Raw genomic sequence first — 22,496 nt, 5'->3', positions numbered from 1 at the left:
ATTGCCCACCTTTGCATTGTCCTTTTTCTGAATGCACTCATATGTGGCTCCTTCTTCAGGCTGGTTAATTTTAGGAGCTTTACCACTTGCAATTAACTGCACTGCCTCCACCTTAAATATACACACATACAATCTTAAAGTCACAAATAGATGTCGTCAGCACATATGAAGAGAACTGCATGAACAAGACTGTACATCAATGCAATGTCTGTTACTGGAATAAGCAGCATTTAAGGGCACATTTTATAAGGAAATAAAGAGTGAGTAGTAGCACCGAGCAAAATAAAAGTACATGATAGGTTTTGATCTGTCTGTACCGAAGGAGGTTGAACTGACAAAGTATGATCTAGGAATGTAAACCTCTGCCGCCTAAGAGATTTTGCCTCACGGATCAATCCGGGAGCAGTCACTGACACAGCTGCTCAGAGACATTTCTCAGTTTATTGTAGGACAAACATACATACACATACACACACACACATATTTTGTTTTGAGTGTGTTGTAGCAGTGTGATTGGATGAGGACTTAATTGACAAAGCCAAGTTATCCATGTCTAACGTAAATGGGTGCTGAAGCATTACATCACTGGTTTAGACTACACTACTGTATGAAAGAAAAGAGATAGTATGTACCATTACGTCACCCGTCAGGATCATAGTCTTATCAAAAGAAGAAAGACATTACTGGTCAACATAACCTTCACCAAGTAGAGAGCAGAATGTGCAAGTGAAGATAAAGCTCAAGGATTTAACTAACCCAAACAAGTAGCAATCAATCACGACTGCTTGTACCAGTTACAAGCATGCCAGATAAATATTTGTACCAATATGTTAGAGATATTAAGATATATAGTAGGTATTCAATGATTTTATGATCTTTTTATTTGGCTTGTTTTCCTCAAAAAAGTGTATTTTGTGGTCATATTGCTAACAAAACCTTACAAAAACAATATGCTGCAACATTTTATCATCCACCCATACTGAATTTACGATGGTTAAAATATGGTTGTAGTAACTTCCAGCACTGATTCTCACCATTCCTTTGATTCCCTCTGGAAACAAGAAGCGCTTATAGATGGTATTCACAGTGTCATCAGGATCTACATCACACTCTTTCTGCAATAGAATTGGCCCGGTGTCCAGTCCGTCATCAGCCCAAAACACTGTAAACCCACCTTTTTTGTCGCCATGGATAAGAGTCCTATAAACAATGCAATAGTGACTTTTGGATAATGACAAAATGGCCTGTATGTGCAATAAGCAGAGAACATAATATTTACAGTGCTATTTGCTACTAAACATGTTGATTAATCTCGATCTCACACACACACACACACACACCAGTTAATGGCGGAGGCTCCTCTGTGGCGGGGTAGCAGTGAGGGGTGGTAGATGATGGAGCCATGCTGTGGGTGGTCTATCACCTCCATCGGAATGAATTGAGAACAGAAGGGCAGAACGTTGAGTTCAGCTCCCACAGCCTTATACTGTGCCACCACCTCATCAATGGCTTTGCCCTTTACCCGCCAGCGTGGAAACTTGAACACCGCCACGCCATCTTTCTCTGCTTCAGCACCTGAGGTATTCCACATTCAATCCATTTTAGCTCATATATGAGGTTGAAAAAATGTATTTCACTGCAGAAGTGACAGTTAACAGATCTGGAGACTCATCAGTTCATAACTGCTCCCCACAATTAACAGTCAAAAAACATCAGCAGCAAGGCTACAACTGAAATAGTACTCAACTCCTATTGCTAGCATGTTGGTGTTACAGCTGTGGGGAAACACAATATCCTTTCATTTCATGGTCATATCACACTGATTAATCATTGCCATCTCGAGGGCGATTCTTTTCATTTGTGTTAGGGTTTTGCTGGGATTCGAACCTGGTTCGTTGGTGTGATAATCCAGCAAACCCCCACTAGGCCACCAGGGGGATGACTCAAATGCAGAGGCGTGAGGCGGAAGTAGAAAAAGAATCAAAAGGTTTATTTAAACTATATACACTATATACAGGGCAAAACAAAAGACAACAAAAAAACCAAAGAGTATAATCCAAAAGAAAAGCAAAGTGCAAAAATACAAAAGCTAGGAAGATCAAAAAACACAGTACAAAGGAAACTGGAGATAAACATAACAGCACAAAGACTCCGTGACAAGAGGACTGAACTCAGGGGTATAAATAGACAAACTAATTAAGGACACAGGTGAAGATAATTAGGCAATTAACACAAACACAAAACACAGGAACAGTGGCGGCCTCTAGAGGCCAAAATAAACACGACATGAAAAGGAAATAACAGCGGCCTCTAGAGGCCAAAACAGTCCTAGTCCTAACAGGACCCCCCCCTCTAGGAGCGTCTCCTGACGTTCCCAGGGCGATCCGGATGGGCCGAATGGAAGTCCCGACATAGTTCTTTATCAAGGACATCCCGAGCAGGAACCCAGCAGCGCTCCTCAGGACCATAGCCCTCCCAGTCCACCAGATATTGCAACCCGCCGCGGACCCGGCGGGAGTCAAGCAGGCGATTCACAGTGAACACAGTCTGCCCCTGGAAGATGCGGGGGGGTGGGGGGTTCCTAGGGGCAGGGGCATACGTAGATGTCAGTACGGGCCGTAACAGGGAAACATGGAAAGTGGGGTTGATCCTCAGAGTCCGGGGCAACTGGAGCCGGTAGGAGACAGGGTTCACCCTGCGCACCACCTTGAAGGGGCCAATGTAGCGAGGAGCAAGCTTGCGGTTCTCCACCCGCAGTGGAAGGTCCTTAGTGGACAGCCAAACACGCTGCCCAGGGCGGAAAGCGTGTGCAGGTCTTCTATGGCGGTTGGCCTGAGTCTGGTTGGTTCTGGAGGTCTGTATGAGGGTCTTCCTGACCTTGCTCCAGGTCTTGCGACACCGTCTCACATATTGGTTGACCGAGGGCACCCCCGCGTCCTCCTCCTGGTCCGGGAACAGAGGTGGCTGGAACCCGAATTGGCACTGGAATGGCGACAGCTTGGTGGCCGATGACTGCAGGGTGTTGTGGGCGTACTCCGCCCATGGCAGCCAGGTGCTCCACGATGTCGGGTTATCCATAGCCAGGCCTCGCAGGGTGGTTTCCAGGTCCTGGTTGAGCCTCTCCGTCTGACCATTGGACTGTGGGTGAAACCCAGAGGAGAGGCTGGCAGTGGCTCCGATGACCTTGCAGAACCCGTGCCACACTCGGGAGGAGAACTGGGGCCCTCGGTCTGAGACGATGTCCTGTGGAAGACCAAAGACTCGGAAGACATGATTAAACAAAAGTTTCGCAGTTTCAAGAGCAGAGGGGAGTTTGCACAGTGGTATGAAGCGGCAGGCCTTGGAGAATCTGTCAACTAAGACCAAAATGACCGTGTTACCTTGTGACTCAGGGAGACCCGTGATAAAGTCGACTGCCACGTGGGACCAGGGACGCCGGGGAATGGTCAGAGGATGCAGGAGACCCTGGGGACGCTGTCGTGGGTTCTTGGTTCTGGTGCAAACCTCACAGGACAGGACAAATGACCTTACTTCCTTCTCCATGTTAGGCCACCAGAAGCGTCTTTTCAGGAAGTCCAGGGTCCTCCGAGCTCCCGGGTGGGCGGTGAGAGGGGAAGAGTGACCCCACTGGAGAACCTTGGCCCGGGCTTGATGTGGGACGTACAAGAGGCCTGGTGGCCCCGTCCCAGGACCGGGGTCCTGGCGTTGGGCTCGTCGGACAGCCTCCTCAATACCCCAGCGGACAGGGGCCACAATCCGGGACACAGGGATAATAGGCCCGACTTCATTCTCCCTGTTAGTGGCAGAGAACAGTCTGGACAGTGCGTCAGGTTTGGTGTTCTTGGAGCCGGGGCGGTATGAGAGGGTGAAGTCAAACCGACTGAAAAACAGGGCCCACCTAGCCTGTCGAGGGTTCAGTCTCTTGGCTTGCTGGAGGTACTCCAGGTTCTTGTGGTCAGTCCAAACCAGGAATGGATGTTGTGCTCCCTCCAGCCAGTGCCTCCACTCCTCAAGGGCCAGTTTGACCGCTAGCAGTTCTCGATCCCCCACATCGTACCGGGACTCAGCAGGACTCAGGCGGTGGGAGAAGTAAGCGCAGGGGTGCAGCTTTCCTTCCGAACGTTGAGAGAGCACCGCGCCGACACCACTGTCCGAGGCGTCCACCTCCACGATGAATGGTTGGGAGGTGTCCGGGAGAACCAGAATGGGTGCCGTGCAGAAGCGGTCCTTGAGGTCTTTGAACGCCTTTTCTGCCTGAGGAGACCAGCCATAAGATCCACCTGTCCCTTTGGTGAGGTCAGACATGGGTGCTGCCACAGAACTGAAGTTCCTGATGAACTTGCGGTAGAAGTTAGCGAATCCTAAGAACCGCTGAACCTCCTTAACGGACTTGGGAGTAGGCCAATCCCGGACGGCCAGGGTCTTGGCAGGGTCCATTTGGAGTTGGCCTGTCCGTACAATAAATCCCAGAAAGGAGACCTCGGGAACATGAAATTCGCATTTCTGGGCCTTGGCGAACAGATTGTTCTGTAGCAGCCTCTGGAGAACCTGGCGGACATGGTGGCGGTGCTCCTGCACGGTCTTGGAAAAGATAAGGATGTCGTCGAGGTAGACAAAAACGTATAGGTTAATCATGTCCCTTAAGACGTCGTTGATTAGGGCCTGAAAAACAGCTGGTGCGTTGGTGAGTCCGAAGGGCATCACCTGGTATTCGTAGTGCCCAGACGGGGTGTTAAAGGCAGTCTTCCACTCGTCTCCCTGTCGGATACGGATGAGGTGGTATGCGTTCCGTAGGTCCAACTTGGTGAAGACGGTGGCGCCTTGGAGCAGGTCGAAAGCTGTGGACATCAGCGGAAGGGGATATCGGTTGCGCACAGTGATCTTATTCAGGCCCCTGTAATCAATACATGGTCGGAGCCCCCCATCCTTCTTGCCGACAAAGAAGAAGCCGGCTCCAGCAGGTGAAGTGGAGGGTCGAATAAACCCAGAGACCAGGGCATCTTTGAGGTATTCCTCCATGGCCTTGCGTTCTGGCTGAGAGAGTGAAAACAGTCTGCCACGAGGAGGGGTAGTCCCAGGGAGCAAGTCGATGGCACAGTCGTAGGCCCGGTGCGGAGGAAGAACGGCGGCCCTGCTCTTGCTGAATACCTCCTTGAGATCCCAGTACTCTGTGGGAACTTGAGATAACTCGGTGAGATCAGGGGGCTCGGCAGGAGACACAGGAGAGCTAGAGAGCAGACAAGAGGCATGGCATGCAGGGCCCCATTCCACAACCTGGCTTGTTACCCAGTCTATGCGAGGGTTGTGGCGAGTAAGCCAAGGAAGGCCTAGAATAACTGGGAACTCAGGTGAAGGAATCAGGTGCAGGGATATTTCTTCCTTGTGACCTTGAGACTGGAGGAAAACTGGAGAAGTAACTTGGGTGACTCTTCCATCACCTAACGCTTGGCCATCGAGGGCAGACACAGACAGTGGGACTTCAAGAGGTGCAGTCGGAATATTGATGCTTTGGGCGAAGTGAATATCCATAAAGTTCCCAGCCGCCCCTGAGTCTATCAAAGCTTGACAAGAGTGGACAGACTCACCCCAGGAGATGGAGACCGGGATGTAGATTCCTTGGCCAGGGAGTCCGGGAGAGAGGGTAGGCCCCGTCACAACCCTCCCTCGGCTGGACGGGGCGGTCCTTTTCCCAAGAGTTCGGGACATGATGCTCGGAAGTGACCAGGCTTGCCACAGTAGATGCAGCACTTGTCCCTCCTTCTGCGCTCCCTCTCAGATGCGGAGAGGCGAGTACGACCCACTTGCATGGGTTCTGGACAGTCACTGAAGGAGGTAGACGGTCTCCAGGTAGAGGTAGGGAGGCTGGGGGGGCTCAAGGCTTGGTGGCGTTCTCTCATCCTGTTGTCCAGACGAATAGCATGTGAGATGAGGGTTTCGAGGTCACTTGGGCATCCAATAGAGGCCAGACCGTCCTTGATGGGGTCAGACAGACCATGGTGGAAGGCTGACACCAGGGCAGTCTCGTTCCATCCACTTACTGCTGCGAGTGTTCGGAACGAGATGGCGTAATCTGCGACGCTTCCTCCTTGCCGGATGGACATGAGCTTTCGGGCTGCGTCGGTACTGATGTCTGCCTGATCGAAGACCCGAAGCATCTCTTCAGAAAACAGCTGGAAATCAAAGCACTCAGGTCCCTGTCTTTGCCAGATAGCAGTAGCCCAGGCTCGCGCCTTACCAGCTAATAAGGTGATCACAAAGGCAATCTTGCGGCGATCCGTAGTGTAGGTGGTAGGCTGAAGCTCAAAGGTGAGTTGACACTGGGTAAGGAACTCTCGGCACTCACTGTGCTTGCCGTCATACCTCTGTGGTGCAGGAAGGCTGGGTTCGCGAGGTGAAGAAGGCAGCATTGCAGGAGGCACTGGAGCAGGAGTGGGAGCTGGATCAGGAGCAGGAACTGGATCAGGAGCAGGAGATGCAGGCAGAGATGTCAGCTGTGCCAGGGTTTTCCCAATTTGCTGAAGCAGTTCCTCGTGGCGAGCGAGGGCCTCACGTTGGCTGGTGAGCGTACGTCCATGAGCGTCCATGGTCGCTCCGAAGCGTGTCAAAGCTGCCATAATTCCCTGAAGGTTGGCCGGGTAGACAGTTGAAGCAGCCTCTGCTGAGTCGGTCATGACGGAGTCTTTCTGTTAGGGTTTTGCTGGGATTCGAACCTGGTTCGTTGGTGTGATAATCCAGCAAACCCCCACTAGGCCACCAGGGGGATGACTCAAATGCAGAGGCGTGAGGCGGAAGTAGAAAAAGAATCAAAAGGTTTATTTAAACTATATACACTATATACAGGGCAAAACAAAAGACAACAAAAAAACCAAAGAGTATAATCCAAAAGAAAAGCAAAGTGCAAAAATACAAAAGCTAGGAAGATCAAAAAACACAGTACAAAGGAAACTGGAGATAAACATAACAGCACAAAGACTCCGTGACAAGAGGACTGAACTCAGGGGTATAAATAGACAAACTAATTAAGGACACAGGTGAAGATAATTAGGCAATTAACACAAACACAAAACACAGGAACAGTGGCGGCCTCTAGAGGCCAAAATAAACACGACATGAAAAGGAAATAACAGCGGCCTCTAGAGGCCAAAACAGTCCTAGTCCTAACAATTTGTACTGATTAGCAACTGCCCTCCCTGTCAAGCTACCTCATAGCTACTTTAACTAGCTAGATCATCGGACAACTAGCACACTCATCTCAGCAGCAAGTATTGCTAACATTTGTATCAAAAATTAGCCAGTTACCTAATATCAGTTTACCCTTCTAAGAACGACAAGGGTATTTTTCCTTCTAAATTGTACAGAGAAGCCAGAAATTCAGTCCCAAATAGGGTAATAACAATATTTGTTGTGCAACTGAACAGCTCGGATACACTCCTAAACATGTAAGCCCAGTACACAAAATGTTTTCTTACGTCACTGAGCCTCAGGTATGCTGGGAGAAGGTCACATTGTGAACTATAATAAAGTCCAAAGGGGGACTCTGACCACCTGTGGCTCTTAAGCCTATCAGTAGCACTGCACATTAAAGAAAGTTCTCCAAATGATACTAGATAATTCTGTGGTTCTCAGTTCTACTTCTGCAGCCCTTTTGTCCTGCAGTTAGAAAAAAAAAAAAGTTACATACTCCTACAACACCTGATCCAGCTCCTGAATGCCTTAATAATTATCTGCCTGGTTATACCAACATCATAAGAAGAATAAAGAGGAATTAAAGTCTCACCCAGTGGGTCAGCCTTTCCATCTTTGTCAGGTATGGTAAACACCCCAACAATAGTGTGGCCCTCCTTCCTCAGCTCTTTATACACTTCCTGTCCAAAAAGGCTCTGGCCAATCACAGCAATCTTCATCCTGAACCCAAAGTGAACCTTGAGAAAAGATACAGAAATCAAACTAAGCAGGATATTTATGCACCAAATATTATACACCACAACCACGGACTACATATAGAAATACTTCCAGCTGCTCTGAAACACACACACTTTTTGTACTTTAGTGTCACATTTGCATAATACAACTGATCCAGAGGTACCAATAAGAGCTCCAATCTGGACTCTTTAGGTCAAGAACCACTTCTTTATTTCCCCATTTCAAAAGAATTAAAAGTAGTAAAAGGGGCGATGAAGCGGTACTTAACAACTACTTGTTCAACCTGTTGCTTACCCACATTGTTGTAGCAACAGAAATATTTGCTATATTGCGAAATATTTCATTATTGCGACACGAAGACAAAACCAAAACAAAGAGCCAGATTTAAATCTACTGTACATACAGTCTCATCACATGGAGAAAAAAAAATCCATCTTCAAAGAATATCATGTTTTTATAAAGTCTTGTGCATAATTTTTTTATTGAAAAATTGTTCATTATAAACGATGTGCATTTTATTCAGATATTTATTCAAAAGGACCTCTCAACAGACATTAGGGAACTGAAAGTAAAACATGGGATCTTAAACATTCAGATATGGATATATTATTACCTTTGAATACACAAATATTCTGAAAAGTCTACGTTTCCTCGGACAGCCCTAATAGAAATGTTTTAATCCTTGTGGCTATTTAAAGGTGGACAAAAAGGGTTGGATTTAATATTATATTTTAAAAGTAGCAAGTGGTCAAACTGGGAAAAAAAAAAGTAGGTCATTTCTGACAGTTTCTTTTAAAGGAGAAATATAATACATGTGTAATTAAGCATGAGAGACCTTACCAAATTTGTGAAAATGGATTGAATGGAAGATTTTCTATATTCTGCATTATTGATCTATAGCAGATGGTTAGGGCTTTAGAGGAGAGAAATGGAAGGGAATGGGGTGGGGAGACTGATGCTCCATTTCAGCCCATGGTATAGATTCAGGTTCCACAAGAAATGTCTGTCAATGACAGATGAGGACTAGGAGACATACACAAAGGGGAAAGAGCAGGACTGTCCACACTGCCTTGCACGTGGTGAAATGTGCAACACAAGAAGGTTAGCTTTTCAAAAGCGGTAAACTGACCACCACTCTTTATCCATCAGAATTTCTTAACCAGATATTATCTTTTGCTTAATGTATGCTGGATTTAAAGTTATGTTTTTTTACCTTGTTGATTTATTGACTTACTGTATGTATTTTTAAAACTGACCCACTTTCTTATAGTCTACAAGAGTAACATACACAGTGGAAAAACTGTTGAAATGCATGTGATTTTAAGTACAAATTTTAAAGTACTGTGCAGCAATGTTTGTACATGGTAGTAACTGTAATAACAGAAGTGGTGATCCTTGTGGTTTTCTGGCGAGGACGTTTGATAGACACACAGTTCAACCACATGTGAATCTCTGCTGCAAATGTGCATCACATCTGTTTCAAGGCCTTTTTTTTTTTTTTTTTTAAACTGTGCAACAGAGTATTCTGCTTCAGAAAAGATAAATCTCATCTCATCTCATTATCTCTAGCCGCTTTATCCTGTTCTACAGGGTCGCAGGCAAGCTGGAGCCTATCCCAGCTGACTACGGGCGAAAGGCAGGGTACACCCTGGACAAGTCGCCAGCACATCACAGGGCCGACACATAGACACAGACAACCATTCATACTCACATTCACACCTACGGTCAATTTAGAGTCACCAGTTAACCTAACCTGCATGTCTTTGGACTGTGGGGGAAACCGGAGCACCCGGAGGAAACCCACGCGGACACAGGGAGAACATGCAAACTCCACACAGAAAGGCCCTCGCCGGCCACGGGGCTCGAACCCGGACCTTCTTGCTGTGAGGCGACAGCGCTAATCACTACACCACTGTGCCGCCTAGAAGAGATAAATATTTTCTTTAAAAAAAAAAAAAATTTATATTAAATTTACAACCTCATCATATGGTGAGTGTTTTCCAGAGAGGAGATTTTTAACAGAGAAAAAGATACTGTCGGAAGCACTTCGGTTGAAAAAAAAAAAAAAATTTACTTACACTTAAATATCTTTCTATTGTGAATGAAAAGTATACATCTCAAAGTAAAACCTAGTTAGGGTTAAAAATGCAATTCTGAATTTAAAAAGTAAAATCTAAATGCAATATTTAATTAAGTGAAATGACCACAAGGTCAAAACTGAGCCCACATTTGACTCTTAGAGATATATTTATAAGAATATAAGAAACATTAGTGCTGTAGGTAGGGCTGGTGTGTCCCTGTAAAATAATGAATATGAAACTCCAGTATATACACACACACTGGCGCTAGTTGGTGTTATTCAAAAAGACAACCATGATTGCAAAAAAAGCCCATTAAAAAAAAAATAAAATACTACAAAGAGCAGTAAACAGTAATGAATTGGGGGGGGGGGGAATCAATATTTGGTATGACAACTCTTTGTGATATATTTGGTATGTGCCAAATTGATATTGAATGTTCCAGTATACTCATCTCCGACTGATGTGAACTTAGGTGGAAAACGCTTAAAAGGATAGTTCGGGATTTTTGACATGAATCTGTATGGCATCCCCATCAATAGTGTCGTGCAAACACACTGACTTACCCCTGACAGCATCCTGTGAGTCCAGTTCTTGTCCAGTTTTGGTCCAGACGAAAGTAGTCCGGCAAGTTTGTTGGGGTCACGAAAGTAAAACGTTTTTCGTCTCAAAACAGTATGTGTTCAAAAGAGTGATATATTTGCATCACAAAACCGTTGCCAAATAAAAAGTCAGACCTCGAAATCGCTTGGCACTATTTTCTCTCCCTTCTCATCACTGCGCGCTACCGCCAGGTGACAGCGAAACGCAGACCCACTAAGCTGGTGGGAGACCAAGGCTGCACTCTATCCACGGCTTACACACGCGATGGCACGGAGGATGTGTATTGAGGTATTTCACTCACGTGACCAAGTCATGTGATGCTGCCATTTTGGACGGCACGATTCGAATCAGTTTGAATGCGAGGAAGGCGACAAACGAAAAACATAAAAGAAAAAGGAGCGAGATCCAGAAAACACCTTCACTATCCAGTGATGTAGGGCATTTACAGGGCGAGCAGAGGGAGAGGTATTTGCAAAAATTGAGGTTAGCAGGCTTAGAGAACGACGTTTACCTGCTTCCACCAGGATTGTTCACTGACGTACGGAAGTACACGAAGCCCTCGTCTTTACCTGACTTCGGCCCACATGATCTGTGTACCTATGTCGTTAAAAACCCATCACCATACACAGGTATTGATCTGAAAGCGTATACGAGTTTGGATGCCTACAAATATTTTGTGTCAGGCTGGGTAACATGCCTACATCAGCGGGTCGTCCCTGGAGCCGGTGGTCGCCATCTGATTACAGCTAAGGTTTGTTCACATTTTCATTTACTTTCGGTCCTCAGGATAAACAAAATGTTATTAAATGTCATTGAAATAACTTCTTAGTCTGTTGAGACATGGCCCGTTATAAATTTGCTGTTACCAGGCAATGACTAAGACCTGTATTATTAGGGTCGGTGTAGTTGTAGCAGTGTATTAGCAACTAGCTGTTAGCACTAGCTAATGTCAACAACATCGTAGCTGGTATGTTACTGTAGCAATATTTACGTTCAGTCATTTGGATGACTGTTAAAACCTTTCAGTCTCAAGTTTTTCCTTTACTGGATTTACTAGTTTACTGAGCTAGCGCGCTCGGCCAAGCCGGGAGCCATCGCGCGCTCGCCGGCCAAGCCGGGAGCCATCGCGCGCTCGCCGGCCAAGCCGGGAGCCATCGCGCGCTCGCCGGCCAAGCCGGGAGCCATCGCGCGCTCGCCGGCCAAGCCGGGAGCCATCGCGCGCTCGCCGGCCAAGCCGGGAGCCATCGCGCGCTCGCCGGCCAAGCCGGGAGCCATCGCGCGCTCGCCGGCCAAGCCGGGAGCCATCGCGCGCTCGCCGGCCAAGCCGGGAGCCATCGCGCGCTCGCCGGCCAAGCCGGGAGCCATCGCGCGCTCGCCGGCCAAGCCGGGAGCCATCGCGCGCTCGCCGGCCAAGCCGGGAGCCATCGCGCGCTAGCTCAGTAAACTAGTAAATCCAGTAAAGGAAAAACTTGAGACTGAAAGGTTTTAACAGTCATCCAAATGACTGAACGTAAATATTGCTACAGTAACATACTAGCTACTGTTGTTGACATTAGCTAGCTTGCCGTCCAAAATGGTGGACACCGGGGCGTCACGTGACCCTGTGACGTCAGGTGAAATACCTCAATAGTGGCAGCATCTGTCCCCCCAGAGAGGATCTTTTCAAAAGCAGGACAGATTATAACTGAGGAGAAATAGAATCAGAATTAACTAGTTAATTGCAGTAATTAAAGGAATAGGTAGGAAAAGGAAGGTGCAAAGACACCGCGCAGCGCCTGAAAACGGGTTTTCAGGCGCTGCGCACCCGTTTTCAGGCGCTGCGCGGTGTCTTTGCGCCTGCAGCGGTGCTTTGCCTGTGCTGTGGCTGAAAATAGTTCCAGATATAAATTGGTCTAGTAAATCCCTTCGTGTTAATTTGCATTGATATGTGTACTCGATGTGACTGTACAAGTCATGAGAAATAATTATAAACAATCTTGAGTTATTTAATTCACTTTTGTAACGACAATGCTAGCTGGACACGCCTGATTACAGTGACTACGCTAAGCTAAGCTAACCTGGGCGTTTATAGATCAGGACAATGGCTGGGTCGGCTACAAAACGCTTTGGCTCACTCATCCAACTCTAGGGACTGACTCAATTTCATCTGGGGGTGGCGTATTCCTTTAAATCAAAAATAAAATCTCAGGAGCCGAAAGAGCCGGCTCCTTATAGTAAGAAGAGCCAAAAGAGCCGGCTCCCGAAAAAGAGCCGAAATTCCCATCACTAGTAAACAATGAATGAAACAGCCGTGGCTGTCACCTGGCGGCAGCGCGCAGTGATAAGAAGGGAGAGAAAATAGTGCCAAGCGATTTCGAGGTCTGACTTTTTATTTGGCAACGGTTTTGTGATGCAAATATATCACTCTTTTGAACACATACTGTTTTGAGACGAAAAACGTTTTACTTTCGTGACCCCAACAAACTTGCCGGACTACTTTCGTCTGGACCAAAACTGGACAAGAACTGGACTCACAGGATGCTGTCAGGGGTAAGTCAGTGTGTTTGCACGACACTATTGATGGGGATGCCATACAGATTCATGTCAAAAATCCCGAAATATCCTTTTAAGCAATGTCGTGCCATAGAGTATTACTGGCCTTCAAATATCTCAATGGTTTTATCGATAGTGACATCAAAATCAAATGCAGCAAGGACTTCCATAGCTACCACACCAGGAAAAGAAATGGCATTCGCTTAAAGGATATGGGACATGGATTTTTTTCTGGGTATAATTATGTATAAAGGACATAAGAAATGCCATCTAAATCACTGCAGGGCGTCAAAAATGTGAAAATCATCACATTATTCAACTTTTTTATACATCAGCGTAAAACAATGATTTGTTAATTAGCTAGGTGGTCACGTGACCCGTGACGTCACAAAAACTTTCCAAGGAGCCAGCGCTTGGGAATCTAATGTAAACAGGTTACCGAAATGGACACCATCGACAGTGACATTCCTGATGTTTCACAGAGATGTGAAGTTAGACCCTATCAATTCGAACCGATAGCTGGAAATTCACATGAACATGGATCTTGTCTTTACTCTGACGGGTCAGATGATTCTGAGAGTGAGAGTTCATTCAATCCCCATGAAACTGAAAGCGGTCGGCTCGATAACACTTCCTGGTAAGTTAAAAACAATTCTGCTCAAAGGCTAATGATCTGTTGAAAGAAGTATTATTTTTGTATCATACATTGAAAGTTCATCATAGATCTAGCTAAAGTCCGTTGCAAGCTAGTTTTTTTTTTGCTGATATTTTTCGAGATTGATTGAGATACAATGCTTCCAGAGTCTGAGATGAAAACATTCAAAATGGCGAAACGCCATCACACAGCCAACAACACTACGCCATTTGGCGAAAGAGATGAAAATTAAGAGAAGTTAAACAAACTTACCAACATAACATTTATTTAAATGTCCATTAATGTTACAGGATTTCTTGACTGTCTCTACAGTTGTAGGAATGTTAGGCCCTGTATATTATGGCGCTATCACTGCCTCCATGAACCCGGCTATACGGCCTCTTAAATTTGGTCTTGGCAATTAATATCGCTCAGTACCTGAGTATTAAAGTTGAAAGAATCCTCAGTGAAATGGTCCGAACACAGTTTGTGGGAAACAGTAGGTGCAAAGTTTTTTCTACGGCAGTAGTGAGCCCACACTTTCCTCAGCTTCGGGTCCTTGGGGAATGCAAAAAAACTTACTCCAGGGCATTTCCCATTGGAATTATTGCAACCATAAGCAGCACAATACACCATGATGTTCAATGTACGTTAAAGACTATAAAAAAATTTTCTTGTCATTCACTTCTCCATTCATCTACCCGCTTGTGTTGTGCCCGAAAGTTTTTGTGACGTATGATCACGTGACAGCGGCTCTTCCGGTTGTAAAATATGCATATCGGAGCTCGAGCAGAAATGCCATATAATCATCACGAATATAACGATTTTGCTGAATTTAATAGATGATTTTGTATTTGTTGATGCAATTAATTCATATTTTTAATGGAAAGAAACTGATATAGCGTGCATTTATGTTTCATGTCCCATGTCCTTTAACAAAAGCCAAAAGAAATTGGGGAAAACAAACACTACTACAAAGTATTGGCCAAGACTGGAACAATTTGCCAAGGGACCTACGTTCAATTAAAAATTTGCATATTTTTAAATTGAAAGTTAAGGATTATTTAACTTTATAATTGTAATATTTGATTTGTAAATAGTTTTTTTTTGTATTTGTGTTATAATTTGTGAATTTTTGTAATTATTGCAATGTTTTATAGACAGAACCTCATTGAAAAATCACGCTATGTGACATGAGCTTCCTGAATAAAAAAAAAAAAAAAAAAAAAAATTATATATATCAAAATCAAATCAAAGTCCTTCCCATGCCATGTGGCGCATAGGGCAGCGCCGATCTCCGTAGCCCTCGGCCTCTCGCCCATTACCTAGCTAGGGTTACAGTGGGGGACTAGTCCTCTGGTAACCACGAGAGTTTGACTCCCCACTTGCATCTGTATTACAGCGTGCCTTGCCAGACGGCAGTAGGTACCATTTTTATGACGGTCTTTGGTATGACCTGACCGTGAGTAGAACTCGCAATCTCCCGATCAAGAGGCGGACACGCTAACTACTAGGCCAACTCGCGGTATGTATGTATATGGTATGACAACTCTTTGCTTTAAAAAAAAAAAAAATAGTAGTCTCAGGTACAACTTGTGCAGTTTTATAAGGAAATTAACTGGCAAGTTTTACTGAGCATCATGCAAAACTAGCCATAGCTCTTCTGGAGACTTTTACTGTCACACTGGCTCCTGACAGGATTCCTCGTAAGTGAAATGTCAGACTCCCTGTCTTTCATGGACTAAGAACCTGAATTTCCATGACCAGTAATGAACAAAAAAAAACAGGCCGTCTTTGTGCTGAGCAGACAAACACTAGCCACAATATTTTAAACCAATCAATTTGTTAGCTTTATTTACTAGTTCACAGACATTTTCAGTATAAAACTTTTCACTGGGGCAGCACGGTGGTGTAGTGGTTAGCGCTGTCGCCTCACAGCAAGAAGGTCCAGGTTCGAGCCCCGTGGCCGGCAAGGGCCTTTCCGTGCGGAGTTTGCATGTTCTCCCTGTGTCTGCGTGGGTTTCCTCCGGGTGCTCCGGTTTCCCCCACAGTCCAAAGACATGCAGGTTAGGTTAACTGGTGACTCTAAATTGACCGTAGGTGTGAATGGTTGTCTGTGTCTATGTGTCAGCCCTGTGATGACCTGGCGACTTGTCCAGGGTGTACCCCGCCTTTCGCCTGTAGTCAGCTGGGATAGACTCCAGCTTGCCTGCAACCCTATCAGTGTTGCCAGATTGGGCGGTTTCCCGCCCAATAGGGCGATTTTGAATTCTACTTTGCGAGCAAAAAATGGCTTGGGCTGGTTGACAAAAATTGGGTGGGTCTGACGTTAGTTCAGCAGGTTTTTAATCAGATGTTTATAAATATTTCACACCAACGTTCTGTGTGAGAATGCACTTCTATAGCCTTAGAAGGACTTTGATGCAGCACATTCTATGTACTATCTACGTCCACTAGTCTACATCCAATCCAATCCATATTAAACACTTCTGTGACTCAGTCAGAGATCGTGGGCATCACACGATACAGAGTGCAGTTAGTGAACGACGGCTAGTCAAGATGCCAAAGTGGGCAAAATACAAAAAAAAAAAAAAACAGTATCAGGACAACAGATGAAGAAAATACATGGATGTAGACAAAAATAAATTAAGCAGAATAACTAGGCCTATAAAATTAATTAAACAAACAGGATAAATAAAAAGATAAATAAATAAAAGACAAATAAAAATAAATAACCTCAGCAATGCAGATGTTAGATATGCATCGTAGCCTACATAATATTATGCGTGTGCGTCACCTACTGGTGCATGTAGGATTCAGAACACAGCAGATGATTGCAAAGTTATAATCTGATTCAACCATACGTAGCCTAGTACCAGACAGCAGATTTTTCACCTCCAGCACTGACGGTCTCATGTTGCCATTTAGAAGTTGTTTGCATTGTTGTTTGATTTACACATAGTATACTGGTCTTTAGCTGCATATTTTTACTTTAGAAGATAGGCATCAAGTACATTTTGGGCGGTTTTAAGTGCATTTTGGTGGGTTTTGAACATATTTTGGGCTGGAAAACGTCAGCAGTATCTGGCAACACTGGACCCTGCAGAACAGGATAAAGCGGCTAGAGATAACGAGAAGAGATGAGTATATTTTGATAGTATGGTAGTATTTATAGTGCCATTTTTAAATTTTGCTTGAAAATTTTCAGTCAAAGTTTGCAAATGAGCAAATTCCTTTGATGCATTCCGATAGGATTTCTCGTGCTTTTTAAAAATTCTGTTGGAAAGTGTTTAGTGAGAGAGATGCATTTTAGTAGTACTAAGACAGTGCAGTATTTATTTAATTGAGTTGTGACTATTTTGGTCAAATATTATTAAAATTTAATTTATATATATGATATTATAGTTGGCGGCATGGTGGTGTAGTGGTTAGCGCTGTCGCCTCACAGCAAGAAGGTCCGGGTTTGAGCCCCGGGGCCGGCAAGGGCCTTTCTGTGCGGAGTTTGCATGTTCTCCCCGTGTCCGCGTGGGTTTCCTCCGGGTGCTCCGGTTTCCCCCACAGTCCAAAGACATGCAGGTTAGGTTAACTGGTGACTCTAAATTGACCGTAGGTGTGAATGTGAGTGTGAATGGTTGTCTGTGTCTATGTGTCAGCCCTGTGATGACCTGGCAACTTGTCCAGGGTGTACCCCGCCTTTCGCCCGTAGTCAGCTGGGATAGGCTCCAGCTTGCCTGTGACCCTGTAGAACAGGATAAAGCAGCTAGAGATAATGAGATGAGAGGAGATATTATAGTTCTCTGTATTTTTACATGAGCTTACAGAAGGAAAACACATTTGATGCAATCCAGTAATACTTTCATTCACCGTGACTATTTTAAGAAATTCTAAAACATTCTTCTAAAGCATCACTTGTGTTATTTTCTGTGGGTCTCTGTATGGATACAATATTCAGGCATGAGATTTTTCTGCTAAAAATCTGATTTAAGCAGACTACCCTTTCATTGTTATTATATTAAAATTCAAGACAAGAGTATTATTTCAGATTTTTCACTCTGAGCTCTCTCATGCCTGATACATGAATCCCACAACCTAGAGTAATTGATAGAACAATATCAACAATTCAAAAACTCTTTAATTGTATAGATTTCAAATAGTTTGCAATTAATTGGGATCCACTGTTTTTATCGTTTCAACCACGCATCATACCCTCATCCAATTGAAAATGTCATTCATGCACTTTTCTCCCCCATGAGAATTTTGAAAAGTTGGCAAGTATGAAAGAGGGTGCCTAAGACTTTTATACTATACAACACTGTATATTGTGAAATGTAGGCAATATTATCCGGTTCAGTTAGACTACCGTTCAAAAGTTTGGGGTCACCCATACAATTTTGTGTTTTCCATGAAAAGTCGCACTTTTATTTACCACCATAAGTTGTAAAATGAATAGAAAATATAGTCAAGACATTTTTCTGGCCATTTTGAGCATTTAATCGACCCCACAAATGTGATGCTCCAGGAACTCAATCTGCTCAAAGGAAGGTCAGTTTTATAGCTTCTCTAAAGAGCTAAACTGTTTTCAGCTGTGCTAACATGATTGTACAAGGGTTTTCTAATCATCCATTAGCCTTCTGAGGCAATGAGCAAACACATTGTACCATTAGAACACTGGAGTGAGAGTTGCTGGAAATGGGCCTCTATACACCTACAGTGGGGCAAAAAAGTATTTAGTCAGCCACCAATTGTGCAAGTTCTCCCACTTAAAAAGATGAGAGGCCTGTAATTTTCATCATTGGTACACTTCAACTATGAGAGACAGAATGGGGGGAAAGAATCCAGGAAATCACATTGTAGGATTTTTAATGAATTAATTGGTAAATTCCTCGGTAAAATAAGTATTTGGTCACCTACAAACAAGCAAGATTTCTGGCTCTCACAGACCTGTAACTTCTTCCTTAAGAGGCTCCTCTGTCCTCCACTCGTTACCTGTATTAATGGCACCTGTTCGAACTCGTTATCAGTATAAAAGACACCTGTCTACAACCTCAAACAGTCACACTCCAAACTCCACTATGGCCAAGACCAAAGAGCTGTCAAAGGACACCAGAAACAAAATTGTAGACCTGCACCAGGCTGGGAAGACTGAATCTGCAATAGGTAAGCAGCTTGGTGTGAAGAAATCAACTGTGGGAGCAATTATTAGAAAATGGAAGACATACAAGACCACTGATAATCTCCCTCGATCTGGGGCTCCACGCAAGATCTCACCCCATGGGGTCAAAATGATCACAAGAACGGTGAGCAAAAATCCCAGAACCACACGGGGGGACCTAGTGAATGACCTGCAGAGAGCTGGGACCAAAGTAACAAAGGCTACCATCAGTAACACACTATGCCACCAGGGACTCAAATCCTGCAGTGCCAGACGTGTCCCCCTGCTTAAGCCAGTACATGTCCAGGCCCATCTGAAGTTTGCTAGAGAGCATTTGGATGATCCAGAAGAGGATTGGGAGAATGTCATATGGTCAGATGAAACCAAAATAGAACTTTTTGGTAAAAACTCAACTTGTTGTGTTTGGAGGAGAAAGAATGCTGAGTTGCATCCAAAGAACACCATACCTACTGTGAAGCATGGGGGTGGAAACATCATGCTTTGGGGCTGTTTTTCTGCAAAGGGACCAGGACGACTGATCCGTGTAAAGGAAAGAATGAATGGGGCCATGTATCGTGAGATTTTGAGTGAAAACCTCCTTCCATCAGCAAGGGCATTGAAGATGAAACATGGCTGGGTCTTTCAACATGACAATGATCCCAAACACACCGCCCGGGCAATGAAGGAGTGGCTTCGTAAGAAGCATTTCAAGGTCCTGGAGTGGCCTAGCCAGTCGCCAGATCTCAACCCCATAGAAAATCTTGGAGGGAGTTGAAAGTCCGTGTTGCCCAGCGACAGCCCCAAAACAATCACTGCTCTCGAGGAGATCTGCATGGAGGAATGGGCCAAAATACCAGCAACAGTGTGTGAAAACCTTGTGAAGACTTACAGAAAACGTTTGACCTCTGTCATTGCCATACATGTCAACCTATACGGAATGTCCGTATTTTATACAGATTTGATTCAATAAATGTAGTATACGGGCGTATAAATAAAGTTATACGGATTCTTTAAAAAAACTTCAATATTTATCTAGAGCTATAATCAATTCCCACGACAGCCAGTAAAGAGTCTTATGAAATCGCGCGTTATCTTGTGGTAGCGAGACTTCGTTCCACTTTTGATCATGCGCACACCGCATTGCGAGAATCCCGCCAACCCGGAAGTCATAGACAAACATAGACGCCGCCTTCTGCATAGAATCAAACGTCATCCTCGCCGCCATATTGGATGTGGCAAAGTGGCGATTCTGAGAATAAAGATGCCTCATTCATGTGCTGCGTTTAACTGTACCAACAGGTTTACCGTCCAAACGAGATCACATGGGATTACCTTTCACAGGTGAGACTGGAAAAATACTTTTCATTGTATTTGGTCATTATAACGTAATTTTACGAACAGATTTTCCTGACTTTGTGGCTAATATGAAGTCTCGCGCATAATAGCCGCTCGGTGAAACCTGTCTCCAAACAACGAAGTATTTCCTTCGTAACTACGCTGATAACACTGTGTTTTTGTCAAACATTGGAGCTTTGTATTCATTCTGAAGGTTTATTGTTATTAATATTGAATAAAAAGTAACTGGGATACATCATTGTTAATTATCATTCAAATTTTAGGTAAATTATTTTAATTTGCATCTTATACGGATTTTATAAGGGAAATACGGATTTTGAAGGTTGGTTATACAGGTTTGATTGACCAAAGGTTGACATGTATGCATTGCCAACAAAGGGTATATAACAAAGTATTGAGATGAACTTTTGTTATTGACCAAATACTTATTTTCCACCATAATTTGCAAATAAATTATTTAAAAATCAGACAGACAATGTGATTTTCTGGATTTTTTTTTCACCCTCATTTTGTCTCTCATAGTTGAGGTATACCTATGATGAAAATTACAGGCCTCTCTCATCTTTTTAAGTGGGAGAACTTGCACAGTTGGTGACTGACTAAATACTTTTTTGCCCCACTGTATGTAGATACTGCACCAAAAAACAGACATTTGCAGCTAGAATAGTCATTTACCACATTAGCAACGTATAGAGAGTGTACTTCTGATTAGTTTAAAGTGATCTTCATTGAAAAGAACAGTACTTTTCTTTCAAAAATAAGGAAATTTCAAAGTGACCCCAAACTTTTGAACGGTAGTGTACACATGCACTGTGTTTCTCCTCGTGTATTCAACAGCGGTCTCTTGAGGCGTCATTTACTGTACGTGACTTTTATTTTGAAATGTCTTCACGGCGCAGAACCGTTTCTGGACTTACAGATACCATAGATAACGTGAACAACATTCGAAGACGTGTGAAGTCGTTGTCTTGGAATAACTTTACAAAATATGGCAGCTTTTGTGTTCTTTCTAGATTGTACATTTTAGTTATTTATTTTTAAAAAGCCGAAAGTCATCTTCACTCCTGCCTACAACAATATAAATAGCTATTATTACTGTGAGACTGTTTAATTAAAGGGATTCCTTTAGAACGCTTTGCTGTTTGCACGGTTTCAGTGAATCTCTGAGGAATAAGCTGGAAGTCTGCCATTAACATCTCCATCACTGTCAAATGAGTTAAGGAGTTATTTTAGGAGGCGTGAAGTAAGCCTATCACTACTCTGTATGCCTAACTGAGTGCATATGGAGCTAATTCTTGCATTCTGGACTGTTTTTGTCAACAACAAAAAGGCGAATCACTTCATTGCCTTTTCACTGACTGTTATCTTTACTGTAAGGTTTAAAAACCTGTCCCAGCTCCTGTTTACTCCATAAAGAGTCCTGCAAACCTCAAACCTGTTCCCTATCCACAATGCATTTAGCACAACATGCCCTAAACTGCATATGATAAATTAATCTAAGCACGGTTTATGTAAAACAACAACTTCGCTCTACTTAAGAAAAGTGAATACCTTTGCACGTCTTGAAGACCCTCCTCGTGTGTGAGACAGCGGTCCAATGGGAGTGGTTGAAATGTATTTCTGCGGCTGGGCAGACAGCTTGAACAGCCAATCAGGTGCGGGTATATACCTCAGCGGCCAATGAGAGGAGGAGCAAAGAGCCACGTCCTTAAAAATACGCCCTAACTGTACACAAGATTTGAATAAAGTACGCAATTTTAAGTGTTGGTTTGGATCTCTCTGGTTTTTCTTTTCATTGCCCCACCGCTAGGTGGTGAAGGCATTATATTTTCGGAAAAGAGTCTCACTGCACAGCAGCAGGCTCAGGCCAGTGGCGTGGGACGCATGCGCAATAGAACCAGCTGTGTCTGTCTCCATGCATATTCCCATTCAGGAAGAGATACAGTATCACAGCCCTAATTTAACCTTAACATTAAAAAAGACTGAAAAGTTGATTCGCTGAACACTCGTTAAGACAAACCAAAAAAGTGTCAGCGCATGCGCTGAATGTTTTCGGGCGATCCAAACAGATTCAGGGTCACAGCAAGGTCAAATGCCTGAAATAGACCCCGAAGCCGCCGCCAGGCGCCGCTAAAACCGCCATTTAGAATTTGAGCCGCCGCCAGCCAATAATTTTGTAAGCCAATTTGAGCCGCTATCTAATAAAATTTGGCTGAGC

The 22,496-nt window shown here is 44.2% G+C and overlaps 1 protein-coding gene across 2 annotated transcripts in view; it reads right to left on the bottom strand.

Moving 5' to 3' along the window:
• aldh1l1 (aldehyde dehydrogenase 1 family, member L1) overlaps positions 1–21,908 on the bottom strand; it is a 44,221-nt gene extending 22,313 nt beyond the window's left edge. For both annotated transcript variants that reach the window (XM_060919490.1, XM_060919491.1), the window contains exons 1-5: positions 21,830–21,908; positions 7,778–7,922; positions 1,341–1,575; positions 1,035–1,200; positions 10–111 (exon numbers count right to left, since the gene is read on the bottom strand). In XM_060919490.1, the coding sequence (XP_060775473.1) occupies positions 10–111; positions 1,035–1,200; positions 1,341–1,575; positions 7,778–7,904 (630 nt within the window). In that variant the 5' untranslated portion in view covers positions 7,905–7,922; positions 21,830–21,908. The remainder of the gene's footprint in view (positions 1–9; positions 112–1,034; positions 1,201–1,340; positions 1,576–7,777; positions 7,923–21,829) is intronic.
• Between the last annotated feature and the right edge of the window lie 588 nt (positions 21,909–22,496).

Source organism: Neoarius graeffei, chromosome 4 (assembly GCF_027579695.1).
Source record: "Neoarius graeffei isolate fNeoGra1 chromosome 4, fNeoGra1.pri, whole genome shotgun sequence".
NCBI classification, from domain to species: domain Eukaryota; kingdom Metazoa; phylum Chordata; class Actinopteri; order Siluriformes; family Ariidae; genus Neoarius; species Neoarius graeffei.
This window is presented reverse-complemented; position numbering and strand designations above follow the sequence as displayed.